Source organism: Aythya ferina (assembly GCF_964211825.1).
Source record: "Aythya ferina genome assembly, chromosome: 6".
NCBI classification, from domain to species: Eukaryota; Metazoa; Chordata; class Aves; order Anseriformes; family Anatidae; genus Aythya; species Aythya ferina.
The window spans coordinates 22660101-22679523 of record NC_140303.1 but is presented as its reverse complement, the minus strand read 5'-3'; the positions used below and the strand labels follow the sequence as shown (position 1 = coordinate 22679523).

At 33.8% G+C, this 19423-nt stretch overlaps 1 protein-coding gene and 1 long non-coding RNA gene across 13 annotated transcripts in view; one reads left to right on the top strand and one right to left on the bottom strand.

The window, feature by feature from the left end:
- The window catches only part of LOC311438630 (sodium channel protein type 3 subunit alpha-like), a 117133-nt gene that overhangs the window by 15858 nt on the left and 81852 nt on the right, over positions 1-19423 (bottom strand). For 10 of the 11 annotated variants that reach the window (XM_084523224.1, XM_084523234.1, XM_084523225.1 and 7 more), the window contains 8 exons: positions 17630-17920; positions 16591-16971; positions 15846-15978; positions 14808-15046; positions 13027-13200; positions 11537-11893; positions 9165-9617; positions 1546-1663 (listed from right to left, as the gene is read on the bottom strand). In XM_084523224.1, the coding sequence (XP_084379350.1) occupies positions 1546-1663; positions 9165-9617; positions 11537-11893; positions 13027-13200; positions 14808-15046; positions 15846-15978; positions 16591-16971; positions 17630-17920 (2146 nt within the window). The remainder of the gene's footprint in view (positions 1-1545; positions 1664-9164; positions 9618-11536; positions 11894-13026; positions 13201-14807; positions 15047-15845; positions 15979-16590; positions 16972-17629; positions 17921-19423) is intronic. The other variant, XM_084523226.1, reaches the window with a different exon arrangement.
- Positions 1-19423, top strand: part of LOC311438634 — a 99210-nt gene that overhangs the window by 44190 nt on the left and 35597 nt on the right. The gene's annotated exons all lie outside the window — the stretch shown is intronic.

The following is a 19423-nucleotide window of genomic DNA, read 5'->3' as shown; positions in this document are numbered from 1 at the left end:
ATTTTCACTAATTCAAGGTAATTCGAAGAACACATCATAATTTCTCAGAAAAACATGAGTAGATGAGAGCAATATATTCTAAGTATAGTGGAGAAGCTTTTCCACATGGTAGATTCATGATAGCCATTCGCAAAATAAGCCTCACCTTGGAGGGCTCTCTACCACATCATGGGACCACAAGAGTTTATTTGCGCTGCCTACAGTCTAAGAAATACATGAACCTCACTACCTGGCTTTTCTTTCTTTAAAAATGATTGATCATATAGAAAAGTAACCATGTTTAAATTATTTTAATGGGTCCCAAAGGCAGTATTCTAGTTTTCCGATGAGTGTTGTTAGGTTTGTGTCCTACAGGTTACACTGAATTTCATCAGCTCACATAAGACTACCACCATGATGAAGAGCATGATGTTTTTGTTATTTATAATAAATAATAAATAAATTCACCTTCAACTCCTCAAAATGCCTACATATTGAAAAAAATAACTCTACACCGAAAATAACAGATAGCATGTAATATAACAAAGAATTGTAATACAACATAGAAGTATTTGAGAAGTATAAATATTTTTAATCAAGAGCCTGCACATCGCCCCATGTTCCAAAACATTATTTTAAAATAAATACTCCAAAGGACAAAAGCTCTAGCCTAAGTCAAAAATGTCTTTATAACACTACATCAAAAGGTATAGCCAATAAATGATAAGAGCATTATAAGATAAGATGCATTACAAGATAAGAGCATTAATGTAGAACATATTTTATTTTGAATGACTTTCTTTTAATCATGACTTAAACGGAAGGTAAAACGTGTAATATCACACACAAAAAAAAAAAAAAAAAAAGGTAAAAGCTCCTGTATAGTAAAGTTCAGTAGTCTATAAAAGGATATTGCTATGCAGAACTGAAACAAACAATCTTCTAAGGACATTTAAGTATGCCATTAGACTTCTTTACTTGAATGAAAATGTAGGATCTCATTCAACCCATTTAATTTGATTCACCTGTTGTGTCCCTCATTATGTTTATGCACATACAAGTGTATTATATTATGCACATAGCTTCCTGCCCCCAGTCATTAGTGGAACGTCAAGATAAAAAGTCTGTTGTCTGAGTCAGCCTTTCCAAGATGTGAATCGTCCACTGGATTACTTTCTAGCACTACGGAGGGAACACAGGTAATCACATGACTCTGATTTAAGCTTCTCAGTGAAGTAGCTCAAATTAAGTGGAGCGAACCTGGTTTACAGTTTGGTCTCACAGATTTCACTAACAAGACTGGCATTTAAATCAGCAGGAATACTGATTGCTAAGAATCAGTTTTTAAAATTACATCACGATAAATAATCAAACGCATATTTAATTTTGCATCACAAAAATGGCTCTATTGTCTTCAGTACAACCATCTAAAAAGGGCAAAATTAATCATATCCTAAGACTTAAACAAAGATATGGGACTGCATTACAGAATAGTTTCCTTGGACTGTGAATGCTTGTTGCAAACAACTCAAATGTAATTGCTAACCCCACATTTTATTTCCATACCTTCTGTAAAACATGCCTGTAGCTCTGATGCTTTTTCTGGTTCAGTCTCAGCTTTTTCTTCTCCAAAGAGAGCTAAATTAACTGTACTGCCTTCAGATGAGCTGGAAAAATTTAGCTTCTGAAAATAAAATTCCACAGTAGCAGTTATACTCTAATAATGTTGACATTTTGGAACTGTAATTAACATTAAGCATGCAACACAGTGTACAAGTAACAGTAAGAACAATATTTGTCACATACAAGCATCCACATATAGCAGTCAATGCTGTTGAAATGTGCATAAATCATCCAACTTTCTACCTATAGATTGCAAGGTGTATCATGTAATCTTTCACTGAATTTCAGAATTCCTGGTCCAATTACACTATTATGTTAGCATTCCTTGAAGCTAACTACTACCAAGTAGATTTTTTGATACATTTATTTTGTGTTCTACTGTTTTCCTAAAATACATCTCCATTGTTACATTTTAAACCAATATGAGTTATACAGTATGTTTTAAGTTCGTTTATCTTGGTAACTACTTTCATCATATCAGTCTTCTCAATCTTAAGACAGTAAATCCTTCACAGTAGTATGTTACACTGTGACCAAGCAGGATAAACTGTTCAAGGAAGAAAATGAAGCAGAATTTTATGGACTGATTTTAATAAAGTGACATTTTTTCATAATGTAAAAGTAAGGGAAAAAAAATCAGTTCTTTTTCACTGGCATCTTAAACGTCAGAATGATGCAAGCCAACTACTTTTTGCATATGACAAAAATTGACAATAAAATTCGGTTACCATTGAACACAGATAATACATTTATTTACTTTTGGTTTTAAGATCATTATCATCATCTAGATTACAAAGTGCTAAAGTAAAAAAAACAGGATTGATACAGAATCCTGTTATGGAAATGTTCAAACTCATATTCAAATCTGAACACATTTATGAAATTAATTATGCTAATATATTAATATGCCAATTTTATTAATATGCTAATTGTATTAACACACTATTATTCATTGATAATAAATACGCCAATGTATTAGCATATAATTATCACCACCATATGAATATTTATGTTTTTCTCGTATCTATTAAAATTTTCAAAAAAGAAGAAAGTATGATAAATACATTTCAACTGGCATTAATTCGCATTCTCTTTTGTCAATGCACATATGTATTACATTGTGCATTCAGAAACTACCTGTTACTCTGGTACACATACCTGTACAGTTAACACCCAGAGAATAAGGATATCTATTTTAAAATAGTTAAAATGATATTAATTTAAATTACTACTAAACAAATGCTAATAAAAGAAAATTCCTTAATTTATTTTTTATCTTGTCATCTTAATGTGTCTTGCACTAAATCCATACTCTGGAGATTTTAAAGGAAGACCATGGTGTCCCGTACACTTGATCTGAGTATGAGTACCAAACTAAGTCAAAGTAGTTTAGGTCACAGCATTCTCTGTCAATTTATGATCTTATTATTAGAAAAGTACATAATGTCAGTAATGGATTAACTGAAACACAACTAAATGTCTGTAGGGATGTAGGGAATGATGTAAGCACACTTTGTAAAACAGCCTCAATTTTGTAGAATTAACCATGTTTTTTCATGAATTTTCATGAATTTAGCTAGACTTGCATGATTAAAAGATACTTAAAGAGATATTTAAAATGAAACAAGACAAGTTGCGGGCACTATCCCATGAAACTATTCACAATATTTACACCTCATTTTTGAAATGATGGAGGACAAATCTATTTGAAGTATGAAATAAAAATCTACTTTTTTCTTTGCTATGTTTGTGAAAGAGGGTGGAGACTACTGAATAAGAAAAAGTAATTCAGTGTTCTGCATTAACTTTTATTAAAAGGCAACTTGATATTGCCCAATTTGCAGCTACTTTAGAAGCATAATAGGAAATAAAACCTCAAAGTTATTCATATTTAATGTAAACATGTCATTATCATTTTTAGAAGTGCTGATTTTAAAATACCAATATTCACAATAACACTTTTCCCAAGCACAAATTCTACTGAATCTGAGAATAGCTCTACATATACACATAATTTATTAATATGTTGCTTTCATCATTCCACGACTTAGCATATATTTTGAAAAATGCTGCAGCAGTGGTGGATAAACTGAAACAATGAATTGAATTACAAAACATAACTAAATAATTATATATGTATAAATATATATAATTAGTAGTTAGAACATTTTGTGTCATGGTGTTAATGAAAATTAAGAACAACATAAAGTGCCCTGGGTTGTCTAAATTGTAAGCTGATTAGTGTACCATTTGAGCGGAGACATGAATTGAACTAAAAAATATATATTTAAGTACTAACAACAGTAAAAGAAGAACTGTAAATACAGAAGAAACTGCAAAGAATCAATGAGTTTAAAACATGAAGTTACATATCTCATTTATTCCATGGTAGAATAATCAGAGATTAATCAGAGATTATTGAGATTTTTATTTTTTTAGTTTAAGAATACAATTTTCTTGACTCTATAGAGTCTAGAGACTCTTACTCTAGAGACTTCAAACTGGAAGTTCTGAACTGTTTTGATATCAAGAACAGCTGGTCTGGTTCCCTCTTTCTTCTAGGGGCACTGTAGGATATAATCCTGGGCTTGAAGGATAAACAACAGTTGTCTTTTTCATATTTTATGCCAACATTTTTCACTCACATTAAGATAAAAAGTATCAAACAACAACAACAAAAAACTCTGACACTAAAAATCAGTATGTATAGAAAAGTTTCTTGTTCTGACCAATTTAAACATTCAGGTAGTTTCTCAGCCACACATGATGTTTGCAGAGATTCAACTGTTTTTGTGAACCACTCCAGTAGCAGGAGTTTTAGGAAAAATTCCCTTCATGTTCCAGAGCATTTGGTTGCTCTTCAAAGTTTACCAAACTAAGGTAAGAAGGCCTCGTTTTATATGCACTAAGCACTGGATTGAATGGATCAACTCACATATTCAAAAGCTGATTAGGTTTGCAAATCAGCACCTAAAATATTTTTGCTCTTTAATATATATCCCTCATTAATATATTTTTTAAAGATGAAAGTATTAGCACTGGCAGTGAAAATAACTCAGATTTTGAATATGTTAACTTTTTCAATACAAATATCTGTAGTACTGGTATAAGGTCAAAATTTGGAGCTCATGTTTTCTTTTTCTGAAGGAACAATGGCACACTTATACTTAAAAGAATAATTTTACTACAGCAAATAGTTCCACTGAAGCCACTTAGGATTGCTTGAGGTAATTAAAGTGTCAAACTGTAGTGAGCATCATCTTCCATACAATAAATGAAAGCGTGCAAAATTGCAGATGATGAATTTACAGAAAACTCCATAACAAGAGTGAATAAAGAGTAGTTCACTGATCATTCACATGCTGCTGACTATTGTGCATCAACTTATAGTTCACATTTTGATAATCAAATAGTAAAGGAAAATCTGATACAGTTCCCAATTTCCAAATCAAAGAGAATATATACTACCAACACAACTGTAAATATTTGATATAAAAGGGAAAAATTATCATGTTTAAAAAAAAAAAAAAAAAAGTAGAAAGAAGCTAGGAAATAAATTATCAGTGTTGCTTAAAATAAGGAGGACAAAACAATGAGCATAATTCTCTAAGAGTGCAAAGCAAAAGGCAACTATTAGTAACAGTCCTTTGGTGAATATGTTTCAGGAGTCTCCTAGATAAGAGAACCCAACTACTAGGTAGAAATACAATAGAAACTCTTAGCACATCTCTGTTACACATCACTTACATTCCATCAGTTATTTCCCTGCTTAATGGGTTCTATTTTCAGCATGAAATATGTCTTCAAATCTTATTTTTCCATTTAGTCTCAGCCTGACTGCCCCCCGAGTATAGAACTTTAGTGTAAGCACAACCAGTAAAATTAGGTTTATTGGGGTCTTTTCATTTATATTAATAATAAAAATAGAATATATAATCATTATAATATAATGATCACACAATATATTAACACAGTAAAGTATAACAACAATAAACAATCATTTTTATTTATATTGGAGTATTTTTAATGAAGAAAATAAATATTTCTAAATAAGGCTCGCAAATTATTATTCGAAGAGTAATCCCCATATACTTTTTTTTTTTTTTTTCGCCAACATAAAATCAAAACCACTCTCCCCACCTCTATGTAATAGGGAAAAAAAACCTGACACGCACAGAATCATCTAGGTTGGAAAAGACATTCAAGATCATCTAGTCCAACATCAATTTTTTTTTAAATAAATTATCATAGTATTACCCAAGTAAAGCAGTAGTAAGATGATGCAAGAGCCAAATGAAAATTCAAGTATTTGTGAGTTAAAACATTCTGAATCTTTGGATTGCTATTTTACACATTGTTCTGAACCTGTCCAGATTCATGGCAGTAGGAGATTGAAACAGAAGCAGAGTCACATGAATAATATCCATCAAAACAAAATCATTGTCCCATACTTAGCACCTGTAAGATAGAATACTACCATGGTCTACTCTCTCCCACTTTTCTAAAATGGTTTGAAATATCAGTAGGAAGACTGATCATCTTTCTGAACAGCTTACAGGTTCCTTGGTCACAAAATTGAGACCTGAAATACTTGTAGTAAATAATATAGTACAAAAGAGTACATGAGAGATAATGCAGGATCCCACAACAAAAACACATGAAAAAATGTATTTGGAAAAGGAATACCTCAATGATTCCTAAATGGCAAGTGGAACTGCCTGCCTATTCAGGAGAGAAAATGAAGAACAGGAAATACATAAGTTGGTAGTTTTAGAGTTCCTTAGTTTAGAGATTTGGGAAGGTACTAGTTGTTATTTTGTCTTTTTAATAAATGCCTTCATTTTAGCCTTATTCTTATTTTTCCTTTCATTTTTTTTTGCTTATCTTCCTCATTTTAAATTATTTTAAAATACACAGATTTGTTTAGACACCTAAATGCTACACAGATTTTCTGCTTAAAATGTTTTGTCTTTCAAAAAAAAAAACAAAACAAAAAAAAACAACAAAAAACACCCAAACAAATGGACTAAATTCACAAAAAAACAACTATTATTGACAAAGAGCTAAACTGATGTGTTATTAACTTCCAATTTTAGACACATGCAAACTTCATGAGTAAAACTAAATTAGTATATCTAAATTCAAAAGGACTATACATATGCATAAAGAAGCTTGTTTGATTGTTCCCGGGAGTGTCTTTCATCCTATTATTTTAGCTTCTCTTACATGAGAAAACTGCAGTGTAAATGATAAAAACATTGTGAATAGACATGAAACGATTTATGTTAAAAGATATAAGCATTTCAGCATACACAAAACTGTAATAATAAAGATCAATAGGCAATGGGCAAATGAATATGATCAGAAAAGGTTTGTAATTACATGACAGCTAAAAACATGGTTCAACAGATGAACAGAAAAAAGGGAAAATTACCTTTGCACTTTCATAAAGTTATAGGCTGTTAATCTCTTTAAACCTTGAACAGTCTTGACATTTAATTCAGTTAACAGTAACTAAAGCCTACAAAGCATGCAGCGTATGCCACAGTAGTATAGAAAATACCAAAGATGTAACAAGGACAGAGGAACACGTTGGGGTTGCCCCCAACCATGCTGTGATATGAGTCATGGGACTCAGTGGCTGTGCATGTTTCCACTACATTGCAATGGATGGGGAAAAATATATTGTAGCTGAGTAGCATGCAGGCCAGTCAATCTCAAAAGTGATCATATATGCATGACTTGTTTAGGTAACCTGTTTAAACATGCTGACACGTTGCTCTGCTTGGTTAAAAAGCACCAGAGCTGCGTTCTTGAATGATCCAGCTTGATTTTACTCCTGTGAGAAGTAAGAATGGTACGCAATGAAGTTAAAACATGGTACCTTTTTTTTTTTTTTTTTTTTTTTTTGAGTACTGGATACAGAAGAAGTATGGATTCCTACTTATTTAAATATGTGTTTTCAAGATATGTTACACATTGGCAAAACATAGCATTTATTGTTATTGATTAGTGCTTCAAGCTTATCTAAGGACATATTAAAAGAGGTAAAACTAGAATAATATCTGAAGATCACAGATGTGTATTGGACTTGGGCCTGAAATTTAAAGGAAAAAAAAAAGGAAAGAAAGAAAGAGAAAGAAAGCTACACCTACAGCATGTATATTTGAGCTTTAAGTGTCCTTTAAATACTAGTAATTAACAGAGATATATTTTTCCTTGCAATTTATTTTCAAGGTTATTTCTAGTCTTCCCTACATGCTGAACGTGTATCTAGGATGTGCTTTCAGAAAGAAGCCATATGGCAAAACAAAATCAATTTACTGGGTCAAACATGAAAACTTCTGGGTAAGCAATATCAATAATTTAAGGTACATTATGGATTGTAACAGACGTTGTTACCCAATTCTTAAATATAGAATAGTGCAGAACCAGGTATCTTCAATTTCTGCATAATTTCCAGGCAAGGTGTAGATTTAACAGTTATCCAACCAGGAAAAAATTACCATCAATATCATCAGATATTCCGCAAAACCAAGATTTAAACACACTAAGGCCAGTATCCTTTATTCACATTAATAGTAAGCAAAAGATATAGCTGCTGTTCAGCAGCTTTAAATATTTTCTGTTTCACTCTGAGGAGGTCTTTTGTTAATCTAAGATCTTCTCAGCTGAAAGGTTAACGTAACACACAAAGAAGTACAACCTCCAAAAAGCAGATGGAGGACATCAAGTGTCAGGAAACGAGTTGTTCAGACAGCAAACAAGTCTAATATTATTAAATACTTCATTGTACAATAAAAGAAACACTTAAAGAGTCAACTTATTACACCTTTCAAATTTAATGTAATTACACTTTGCTACAACAAGCTTATTTCTAAAATTTGGAAAGAAAGAATAAGGCAAAATCATCTTGTTCAAAACCCCCATAAACAAGAAGTAAACATTGTATTTTTTCTCATCCTGTTTATTTGGTAAATTCACCTTATAATACTGCCATTGTTTCCTTGGCTTTTCCTAATCATTCTAACTTTAGAACTGGAAAATTTACTGCTCTGATTAGCCTGAGTTAGTACCTTGTTAGCTTATCCTATACTAATAATTCTGAACTCAGCAAGCTTTAAAAATCAGATACGAAGGGCATTATTATTTTAAGATATCCTTTTTTTTTTTTTTTTAATAGCAGTTTACTTTCATCCTCACTTCATGTAAATATTATGATGATAATGTACTAAGGCAATACGCCTTTTGTCTATTTAATTAAACATATGTATCAGTTTATCTATCCACCTGAAAAATTTAGAAAACCTTGCTTTTCAAAACACTTTTATAAATTGTTTTATATGTCTTTATATAATTCTGCTTGGATTTCCTACTCTCTTTAGCTACGCTTTTCCCAATTCATCACAATTTATTCACTTTCAGTCTAGTCTAACAATTTCAAATTGTAATCACTTTCTATTTCTAAGCAGGAAGAGCCATACTATGAAAGAATACAAGTGTTATACGTCAGAAGATCAAAACAATTCATTCATACAAAATGTAAACAATTTAAATCTTACCTCCTTACTTTCCTCCAAATCTGAGTCACTGCTAAACTCTTCTGTATTTAGATGTTCAAAATCAGATTCTCCAACAGCTATTGGTACCGTAACAGTAAGGCTTGGGTTGTTTATGAATGGTGGATAATCACTGCTACCTACAACACCGGCTGTTCCATTCTCATTTCTGTGGTAAGTTGTATCTATCCTTATTTCAGCAATGGTACAGTTGGAAATGCAATGGTGTCTCTCATCATTCAACTGATCTGTTGCTGTTCTTTCATTTACAACTCTTTGTTTTCCCCAACAAGATTTTTGGACACATTCACCTGCTTTTTTCTTCACATAATCTATTCCCTTCTGAATTCTTGCAACAGCAATCTGTAAATTATTCATTTCGTTATCATCCTCTGTAGGAGAAAGGCTGTCTGAACTAAATGAACTCAGCAGCAAGGCCAGAAAAAGGTTCAACACCTAAAAACAAAGATAATAGAGCTGGGTTTTCTCAATTTTTCATTGACATGTTTCTTCTATCACCTATTATGAACAGCTTAGAAATGCTCTCCTCTGCTGTATATGATTCTGGAAATTAAACAGTAAATAACATGTAAATGCAACGTAAACACAACAATACCCAATGCAGTTGCTTTTTGTGGTTTTACGTTGCTGTATGACTACAAAGACACTTGTAAATTCCACTTCTGCTCATGTTTGTGGAAGGGTATTAAGGCTAGAAATTAGTATCTTTGGTACCAACTGCACAGATCCAAAATGTTTAACTTCTCTTGCACAGAGAAGCCCTCTGCAGTAAGGCATAGCTGATCTGTCCAGAAAGAGCTTTCTTAAAGGCTGGTCCAAACCCACATAAGTATTTTGCTGTATGTGACTTAAAACACATGAAGCAACCCCTTCCCCAAATCTTACTTAGCTCTCATCCTCTTCCCACTGCAAGACAAAACGTAGAATAAATTTCAGTTATATAAACCCAGAGTTTACCAATGGCTCAAAAGTTACTAAGATTGAAGTAGCCAAGGAACTTGTAGAGTAGCAGCTCAAATTCTTTAGACCAGGCTCTTCTAGGCACCTCTGAAGAAAACAGGGTAAAAACTACATATTGGGAATACAGAAAGACAACTGGATAATAGAGCCCTGAAAATGGAGTAGAGACTGTCTACTCTAAATAAATAAATGAAAAAAATCTGCTAGAGCTAAGGTATAAAATAAGAATACAGTGAATACTGTAAAAAAATCAGAGTTCAATAGTACTTTCCACAGATTTCTCTCTTGTGGTTTACAAAGCTATTTGAGGAGGATATGTTGCTTTTTTTTTTTTTTTTTTTATTATAAGACAATAGATTTGCAGAAAATCCTGGAGAAAGTGGCTGTGCTACTAGTAGCATGTCTGGTTTGATAATCAGCTTATTCCTATTAGAAATGTTATTACTAAAGAATGAGACCAGGATGGCTAATTCAAGAGCTCTTTTGCTACCAACAGTTCCCTAAAGAAAAGATCTAGAACTGCATGGAAAGACTCTGTGTGTAATGAGAAAAGCAGAGAAAAAGGCTGAGCAGTGAAGGCCTCAAATGCTGTTCAGTTAATAAATATAAAACATTTTAAAATAAATTTTTGCATGTTAATGTACAAACTGGTCTGATACTTTCAGAGAAAAAGAAGATGCAATAAAGACTGCTTTTAAAATCATAGAATTATAGAATATCCAAAGTTGGAAGGGACCCAAAAGGATCATTGAGTCCAACTCCTGATGTTTATAAAAAGCACCTAAGAAGTGGCAAGAAAAAAGTTGAAGAGATGAAAATGTGAAGTATTTCCATCTGTTTTAATGCAAAACTAGTGCCTTCCAATTCCAGTTTCCTTACCCTATCTGTGTAATATGTTAGGAGCAAGCAAGGTTTAAAATGGCTTTATCTTCAGTCTAAGAATTTTAAAGCAGTCATTTGGACAGAAAAGAGTAGGAAAAAAAAAAAAAAAAAAAAAAGAAAAATGGTTATGTGTGATTGGAAGTGTGCTTAGGAAGAAAGTCCTCTTCTGCAAAAAGCAAACTCCCATTTTGGGAGCGTAATATTTGTGGGGCCCATCCTACTCTAAGCAACAAGTACTAGTCCATAAAAATCTGAACACATGAAGCTTCTCCCTCTCACCCATATTCTCTGAATTGTACTCCATATCGTGACAGGCCATTTGTTAATTTTGAGGATTCTACATAGGACCAGAAATCTAACGAGCAGAAAACTCTATTTCAGAATCCATATTCATAACATTGAAAGTCATACAAAACATTTAAATAACTCATTTAACGCTATAAACCACTTAATTTCTGGTTCTGTTACCATTCTTTCTCTACATGAATTCTCAAATTATTCTGACTACATACCACTAGGTTTCCAATCACCATGACCATCATGAAGACAGTAAGGCACATAGGTTGGCCTGCAACCTGCATGCAGTCCCACATTGTTTCTATCCATTCTCCACACAGCACTCGGAACACAATCAAGAAAGAGTGGAAAAAGTCATTCATGTGCCAGCGTGGAAGTACACAGTCGGTGGAGATCTTGCAGACACATTCTTTGTAGTTTTTCCCAAACAGCTGCATCCCAACCACAGCAAAAATGAACACAATGATGGCCAGCACCAGGGTCAAATTCCCCAAAGCCCCCACTGAGTTGCCAATAATTTTTATCAGCATATTCAGAGTTGGCCAAGATTTTGCCAATTTAAAAACTCGAAGCTGAAAAATGAAAATACAGAGACATTATTTATAAGTAGTTATAAAAATGCTATAGAAATAAACAGATTACAGACCTGTGTCTCTTAATAATAAGGAAAAAATAAATAAAAAACTAAATAACCTTCAACAGGTTTCCAACATCCATAGCTTATACAGAAACAGGAGTTTCATAAAATCCACTCTTTTTAGGCTTATAAATTTTAGACCTTTTTATCCTTATCTTTTGTATAGCGTATCTGTATTCTCTTCTACACGAGTGAAACAGCACACTAGTGGAATTTATTTAGCTAGTGAATTCTGAACACATCTCAACCATTTTGTACAGAAATGCGTTAAAAAAAAAAAAAAGGTGCAACAGAATTCTGCTGAAATAAAAAAAATAAAAAAAAAAAAATTCTGAAACCTTGAAGGATGCATCTTAAAAAGTATGTTGTCTCCAGCAAACAGAAAAAGGACCAGACCTACAGCCTGGAAATAAAAACCAAACATAAGCCCTAAGTCAAACCTTTCAACTTATGAAGGAAAAACGTATAATTCTCACTCTTTCCACCCAAAATAAAACCTATATAAAAACATATTTTGTTTTTGAATACATGCAAAACATGGGAAATATGTTTCTAATTTAATTTCTCTTTTTACTTTTCTATTAAAATAAAGCATTTTTTTGCCAAGAGGAAAAACGATCTGTTAAAATTAATTTATGAAATTTATAAATCCTGCATTTTAAAAGAACAATTTTTTAAAAAAGAATAAACTTTTGACAACTTCCACATTGGAGGAGACAGAAGACTACAAATGTTTTATTTATTTACATCTTCTCTCAGTATGCACTAAGTAAATTGTACACTCACTGTGCTGTTACCCATTTGTGTTAATACAATTAGAACAGTATCACAGTTCTTTCCCTTGACAAGCACTTAGCTTCTTCTGAACCATAAAATGGAACACATTATTCCATGATAACACAAATAATTTTGTAAAACCTGTTTGCAGAGATATCCTGTGACAGTTCAGAAAAAAATATAGTATTAATGTAATATTAAATATATGAGTATAAAAATACTGTGTCTATTTACATGGGTACAATTAAAATTCCGAATTCCATACATAATTATAATCATTAATTTATTTACCAATCTGAATGATCGTAGAACAGATAATCCATCCACATTTGACAGAAAAAGCTCCACCAAACTAAGGGTCACTATAAAGCTATCAAAAATATTCCAGCCAACTTGGAAATAATAAAAAGGATCCATGGCAATTATCTTGAGAACCATTTCTGCTGCAAAAATTCCAGTAAAAACCTAAAAGAAGAATGTTTATTGTTACTTAATAGATGAGTATGAGTTAAACCAGAAGACCAAAAATGACTTAATAGCAACAACCTTCTTACAGCAGGATGTCAATAAGAAAAATCATCACAGGTTGAACATCACAGAGAAGTGGCAAAATCAAAAGGAGCTGTAGAGTAACTCTATTAACGTTTAGTTAAACCCATGATGCATTTAGTGACTCATGAAGAACAATCTATACCTAACGGGCCTCATGTTTGCTTCCCACATCTGCCACATTTAATTAAAAGAACATTCCCCAGCAAGATAATAAAGTCTCTCTTGCCACAATGGAAGCTGCTTTAGCTAACGTGTGGAAAAAATATGAATTGGTCATAAGGTGGAGAGTGATGTGCTATTTACCCTTCAGGAGAGCTCACAGTAAAATTAGCACGTCTTTTCTCGCTAGCTGCAAAAAAAAGGCCAATTCTGTCAAGGCTCATGTTTGAAGCAAAACCTTTCAGCCTCTGACAGAAGCAGAAGGCAAACAGCACTTCTGAAAAGGGAGTAAATTCATTGTATTTACTGTAAATGTATGCCCACCAGCACCTACAGAACTGCAAAACCATGTTTAACTAGAAATATAAGCAAGCTTATTACAAAAATCAAGAATATCTGTCAATCTTTCAAAGAGTTCAAAAAGCAAGAAATCAACTGCTGAAACTACACAAATACTGTTCTCCTAAAATACACCCTGAATCTTTTTTAAGATGGCAGTATGACATGATTATCTTCCACAATGATCTCTTACGCCATGTAAACAATTGAACTATCTCTGTATTGGCTAAAAATATCAAGATACAATTCCAATGTTGACACATTAACATCTCTGCACTTAAGCCAAATGTATTCCCAATATATACTGGAATTTCATTTATTGTAATAACTGAATTACACCACAGTCACCAGAAATTCCACTTAAAATGAGCATAAGTGAGAAGTATAGCAGATGATCTGTAGTATTGCCATTATAAAAACAAGCAAAGAAATAAACCAAACCACCTACAGGCAGGATACAAAACTATCTCACAGGGAAAACAACTGTATCAACACTCTTGGTATAAGTCACAAGTTCTTTGCTTTCCAAATTATTATGGACCAGTTGAAGCAACACTCTGAACAAAATTACAACTAAACAAAACAAAAAAGCAAAACAAAAACAAACAAACAAGCAACAACAACAAAAACAGTGCAAAATATTAATCCATAACAATATCCAACATCTGGTGCTTTGGTGCTTTTAGTGATACTTACAGTATAAAGTATCTAATTTGGCGCCTACTTTTCTTGCAATACTAAACAAAATCAAGTCAGATTTCTCTTTTGATTTTCTGTCATCCAAACTCTGGTCATTGAAAACTCTATTTGCAGAAATGTCAATGTGGAAAATCATACGCTTCAATACAACATACCTCAAATGTTATTTTTAGACTATGTTTAGTAAAAATAAACCTTTAACATGTTGGATGGAACCTTGAACATTATGGGATGATGATAAAAATAATAAAAACAAAAGTAATTATATTTCAAAGAGAAACAATTTTCAGACTGCATCAAATTAAATCATTTGGTGGACTTACCTGATTTCCTATTTTAAGTGTATTGTTAAAAGCGTCAGTCATTGGATAATGTTCCATGGCCATAAACAATGTGTTTAAAATTATGCAAACAGTGATAGCAAGATCAACAAGTGGATCCATTACAATAAATGAAACTATACTCTTCACTTTTAACCAAGGCTCCCAACAATTCCAAATCAAGAAAGTGTGGGCAAACTTATACCAGCAGGGTGGACATTTTTGCCTGGATTCTTCAAGTTCTGAGGGGAAAAAAAAAAGAAATGCAGAGTAAGCAAGTTGTGAAGAAAGCGACATTTTTGTTTAGTCTGCTTTTTCACGTTTATATTCCTGGAACCATTAAGGATGTTTGGAGGAACCTTCTTAGAAATTACAGTTGCTGAATGAAATAGTTTCAGAAGACTAGAAGAAAATCAATACAGGTTTTCAGCTAATAACTGAAAAAAGTTGTCTACTTATCACACAACCTTGTTTTCAAAAACACCTTATTTAAATTTAAGGACACTTTCCACAGAAAAACTTCCAACTTCACAGACCCCTCAAATTTCTAACTATTGATTTGCAATAAAAATATGATTAATTTCAGCAAAAACAGTTAAAAAAAAAAAAAAAAACTATTCAAGCTTTTTCATTAATTTCAATAATAGTTTCACTACTACAAAAGAAATTACCACTACAAATTTCCTTCTTCCTATTAACTAAGGCCTGGCTTTTAATTTTATGTTACATTCTTACAGTATAGGTTACTGGAAGACTTACCGCAAGGCACTTCTTCCAATATGAATAAGTAATATAGAACACATACATTTTATCTGTTTTATTATAAATTTGTATTTTGTTGTTGTTGTTTTTTTTTTATTATTATTATTATTATTTTAGTTTAGCCTGTTTATCAGACTCCTTCTTTTCTGTTTTCATTTCGTCCTACCATTCATTTTATGCATTTGCAGTAACTACTTATTTTTAGTCTTCTGTATTTTCATGTGATACAATACCTATGACTATCTCAAGAAAGTTCATTAATCTGTAGTTGTAACACACCTTCCATTGTATTTGTGATAATGCCAGCTATACTCATAGCTCTCTCTCTTAAATTGGGATCCTCCAGCAAATCCATTGGTATTTGATATGAACTTGGACGTCTCTTTTTTATATCAATTTCTGTAGTAGTGCTCTATAAAAAAAAGGGGGGGGGGAAGGGAGGGAGATAAATATAATTCACCTTTAGAAACGCTGACAGAACAGGCATCAAAAAGACTCTTCACTTTCAATGAATTCATAACATACACAGGTTCATATTCGTGCTATGACATTATAATTTTTTCCACCTTTTTTGTTTGTTTGTTTAAAGAAAATGTGTATTTTCAGGTATTTTCAGGTTATACTTTTGAATACTGTTAAGCACCTTATAAAATACCTTATAAAGTACTAAGTCTTGATATTTAATTTCCAGAATATCTTTGCATTATAGTTTACTATTAACTTCTTACTAGATGTAAGGAAATTTTGGAGGAGGCCATGGCCAAAGAAACAAATTGATACTTCTCAGTGGAAGCATGAATTTTTCTCTGGATTCACTGTGAATTTATTGGAAGCATGATTTTTTCTCATTCCTAGTCCCATGCTTTCTTTACCAACACTTAAATTCCAAACAAGTTCAATCATAATATAAGATGTGATTTATGCTATGAAGTTTCTGCAATAGCAATTATTTTCTGAAAGTAACTTTTACAGATCAGCCTTGATCTCTAATCCTGAAATCTGGAGTAATTAAAAACTTTCTTACATTGTCATCAGTTGTTGGTTTGTCTATTATCACCTCTGGCAGAAGCTGACCTGTAGGTGACAAGAGACACGGTGGTCCATCCACTAAGGAAACCACTCCATTGCAATCCACAGTGCTATGCATCTTTCCATTCAACGGAAAAAGTGTCGGCCTTCTTGACGATCTGCTGGCCTGGCTAATGTTACTACTGCGTCGTTCACTGTGTCTGAGCGGCACAAAAAGAGAACCTCTTCTGCTTCCATTATCCTCAAATGTGCTGTGCTCATCATCAGCAAAGTCATTTTCAGATCCTATCTCTCTTCCATGATCTCTAAAACTGAAAAGACTTGTTCTGCTACTACGTCTGGGAGAAAACAGGGAGCCACGAACACTTAGTAAAGACTGTAAAGGAAATAAAAAAAGTCACCAGCTGAAGATATTAAATATACAGCATCCATACCTATTTTATATATGTATCTATTATATATATGTATATATATATTTATTTATTTATTTATTATATATATATTCCCCCAAAATCTTTCAGCTTTACTCTTAATACAGTGCCTTAGATAGACTTCAGGCACATGAGAGATGAGGATCATCTGAATGGGTAAATTTACAGTACACTTAAAACAATTATCAGAGAACAAAATCTGAACATGCATGAGGCTGTAGCAGTTTCCATCCCTGTATTATAGAGGAAATAAAGGCTTAATGCATAGTCTACATGGATCATTAGAATTCATAATGTCAAATTACATTGTTTCATACTTAGTCTTCTATGCTGATGCATCACACTTAAATTTTCCTTTTATGAATTAAAAATGAATTTCTACTTCAGTTGAACTATGCAAATGCACTACTGCTGTGCACCATGTCGAGACTCACCAGATCCCAAACAAGAAAGTAACACCCAAACTCGTTTGATATAGTTGGTAATTAAAGTAATGCAAATTATTTTTCCTATGTTGTATTACTTTACAAAGTTACAGCAAAGTTTGCTGCATATTACAGTCATCATAAATCCCAACAACATAAACTGCACTAATCACAGTACCTGGTGGGGTGATGTGAGCTGTGTCCCATAAGCAAGTTTGTTCCCATCAAAAGAAAAACGGAAACCTTTTCTTCTGATACTGCCATCTGATTCAGATTTTGAAAGCTTTCCCTCTTTTGTGTTATCCTCTTCTCCAGAGAGTTCCCTTTGCCTCCTTTTCTTCCTTCTATTTCTCCTTTCTTTGGCACTTTTTGAACTAAGCTTGGATGCTTCTGAAGAACTATCTGAAGGTCCACCAATCCCACTTTCACCACTTAATTCTGTCATCTCTGCTGCAGCTGCTGCTATTGCCTGTCAAAGCAATTATTTAATTTATTTTATATTTTATTATTAATATTATTATATTTATATTTAATGCAACGTCTAAAACATATGTGAATGATCAAATGCTTTAAAATTCCACAATCTTTTAAGAATGCTATAGTGCCTGTTTCTGAGGTTTATACCACATGACTTGTAAATGTGACAAAAGCCTAGGTGGATTTGAGTTTAAAAAAGAAAAATAGCAGTAAATTTATTTATTTTTTTAATTTCAGTGATTGCAATTGCATGCAAAAGAGCTGAATGCAGTTCATCACCTCCAGGGATGGTGACTCCACCACTTCCCTGGGCAGCCCATTCCAATGCCTCACAACCCTCTCAGTAAAGAATTTCTTCCTAATATCCAACCTAAAACACCCCTGGCACAATTTTAGCCCATTCCCCCTTGTCCTATCACCAGGCACGTGGGAGAATAGACCAACCCCCACCTCTCTACAGCCTCCTTTAATGTACTTATAAAGAGCGATAAGGTCGCCCCTGAGCCTCCTCTTCTCCAGGCTGAAGAATCCCAGCTCCCTCAGCCACTCCTCGTAGGACTTGTTCTCCAGACCCCTCACCAGCTTCATCACCCTTCTCTGGACGCTTTCAAGCACCTCCATGTCCTTCTTGTAGCAAGGGGCCAAAAACTGAACACAGTACTCGAGGTGCAGCCTCACCAGAGCCGAGTACAGGGGGACAATCACTTCCCTAGATCTGCTGGCCACACTGCTTCTTATGCAAGCCAGGATGCCGTTGGCCTTCTTGGCCACCTGAGCTCATATTCAGCTGACTATCCACCAATGCTCCCAGGTCCTTCTTTGCCTTGCAGCTTTCCAACCACTCATCCCCTAGCCTGTAGCTCTACTTGGGGTTATTGCGCCCCAGGTGCAGGACCCGGCACTTGGCCTTGTTGAACTTCATACAGTTGACCTCAGCCCATCCGTCCAGCCTATCCAGATCCTCCTGCAGAGTCTTCCTACCCTCGAGCAGGTCGACACACACACCTAACTTGGTGTCATCTGTGAACTCACTGAGGGTGTACTCGATCCCCTCATCCAGATCATTGGTAAAGATATTAAAGAGGACCAGCCCCAGTACCGAGCCCTGGGGAACGCCACTAGTGACCGGCCTCCAGCTGGATTTGACTCCATTCACCACGGCTCTTTGGGTCTGGTTATCCAGCCAGTTTTTAACCCAATGAAGCATACACCAGTCCAAGCCACAAGCAGACAGTTTCTTGAGGAGAACACTGTGGGAAACGGTGTCAAAAGCCTTGTTGAAGTCAAGGTAGACCACAACCACAGCCTTTCCCTCATCCACCAAGCGCGTCACTTTGTCACAGAAGGAGATCAGGTTCATCAAGCAGGACTTGCCTTTCATAAACCCATGCTGACTGGGCCTGATCACCTGGTTGCTCTGTAAGTGCCATGTGATGACACTCAAGATAATCTGCTCCATGAGTTTCCCTGGCACTGAGGTCAAACTGACAGGCCT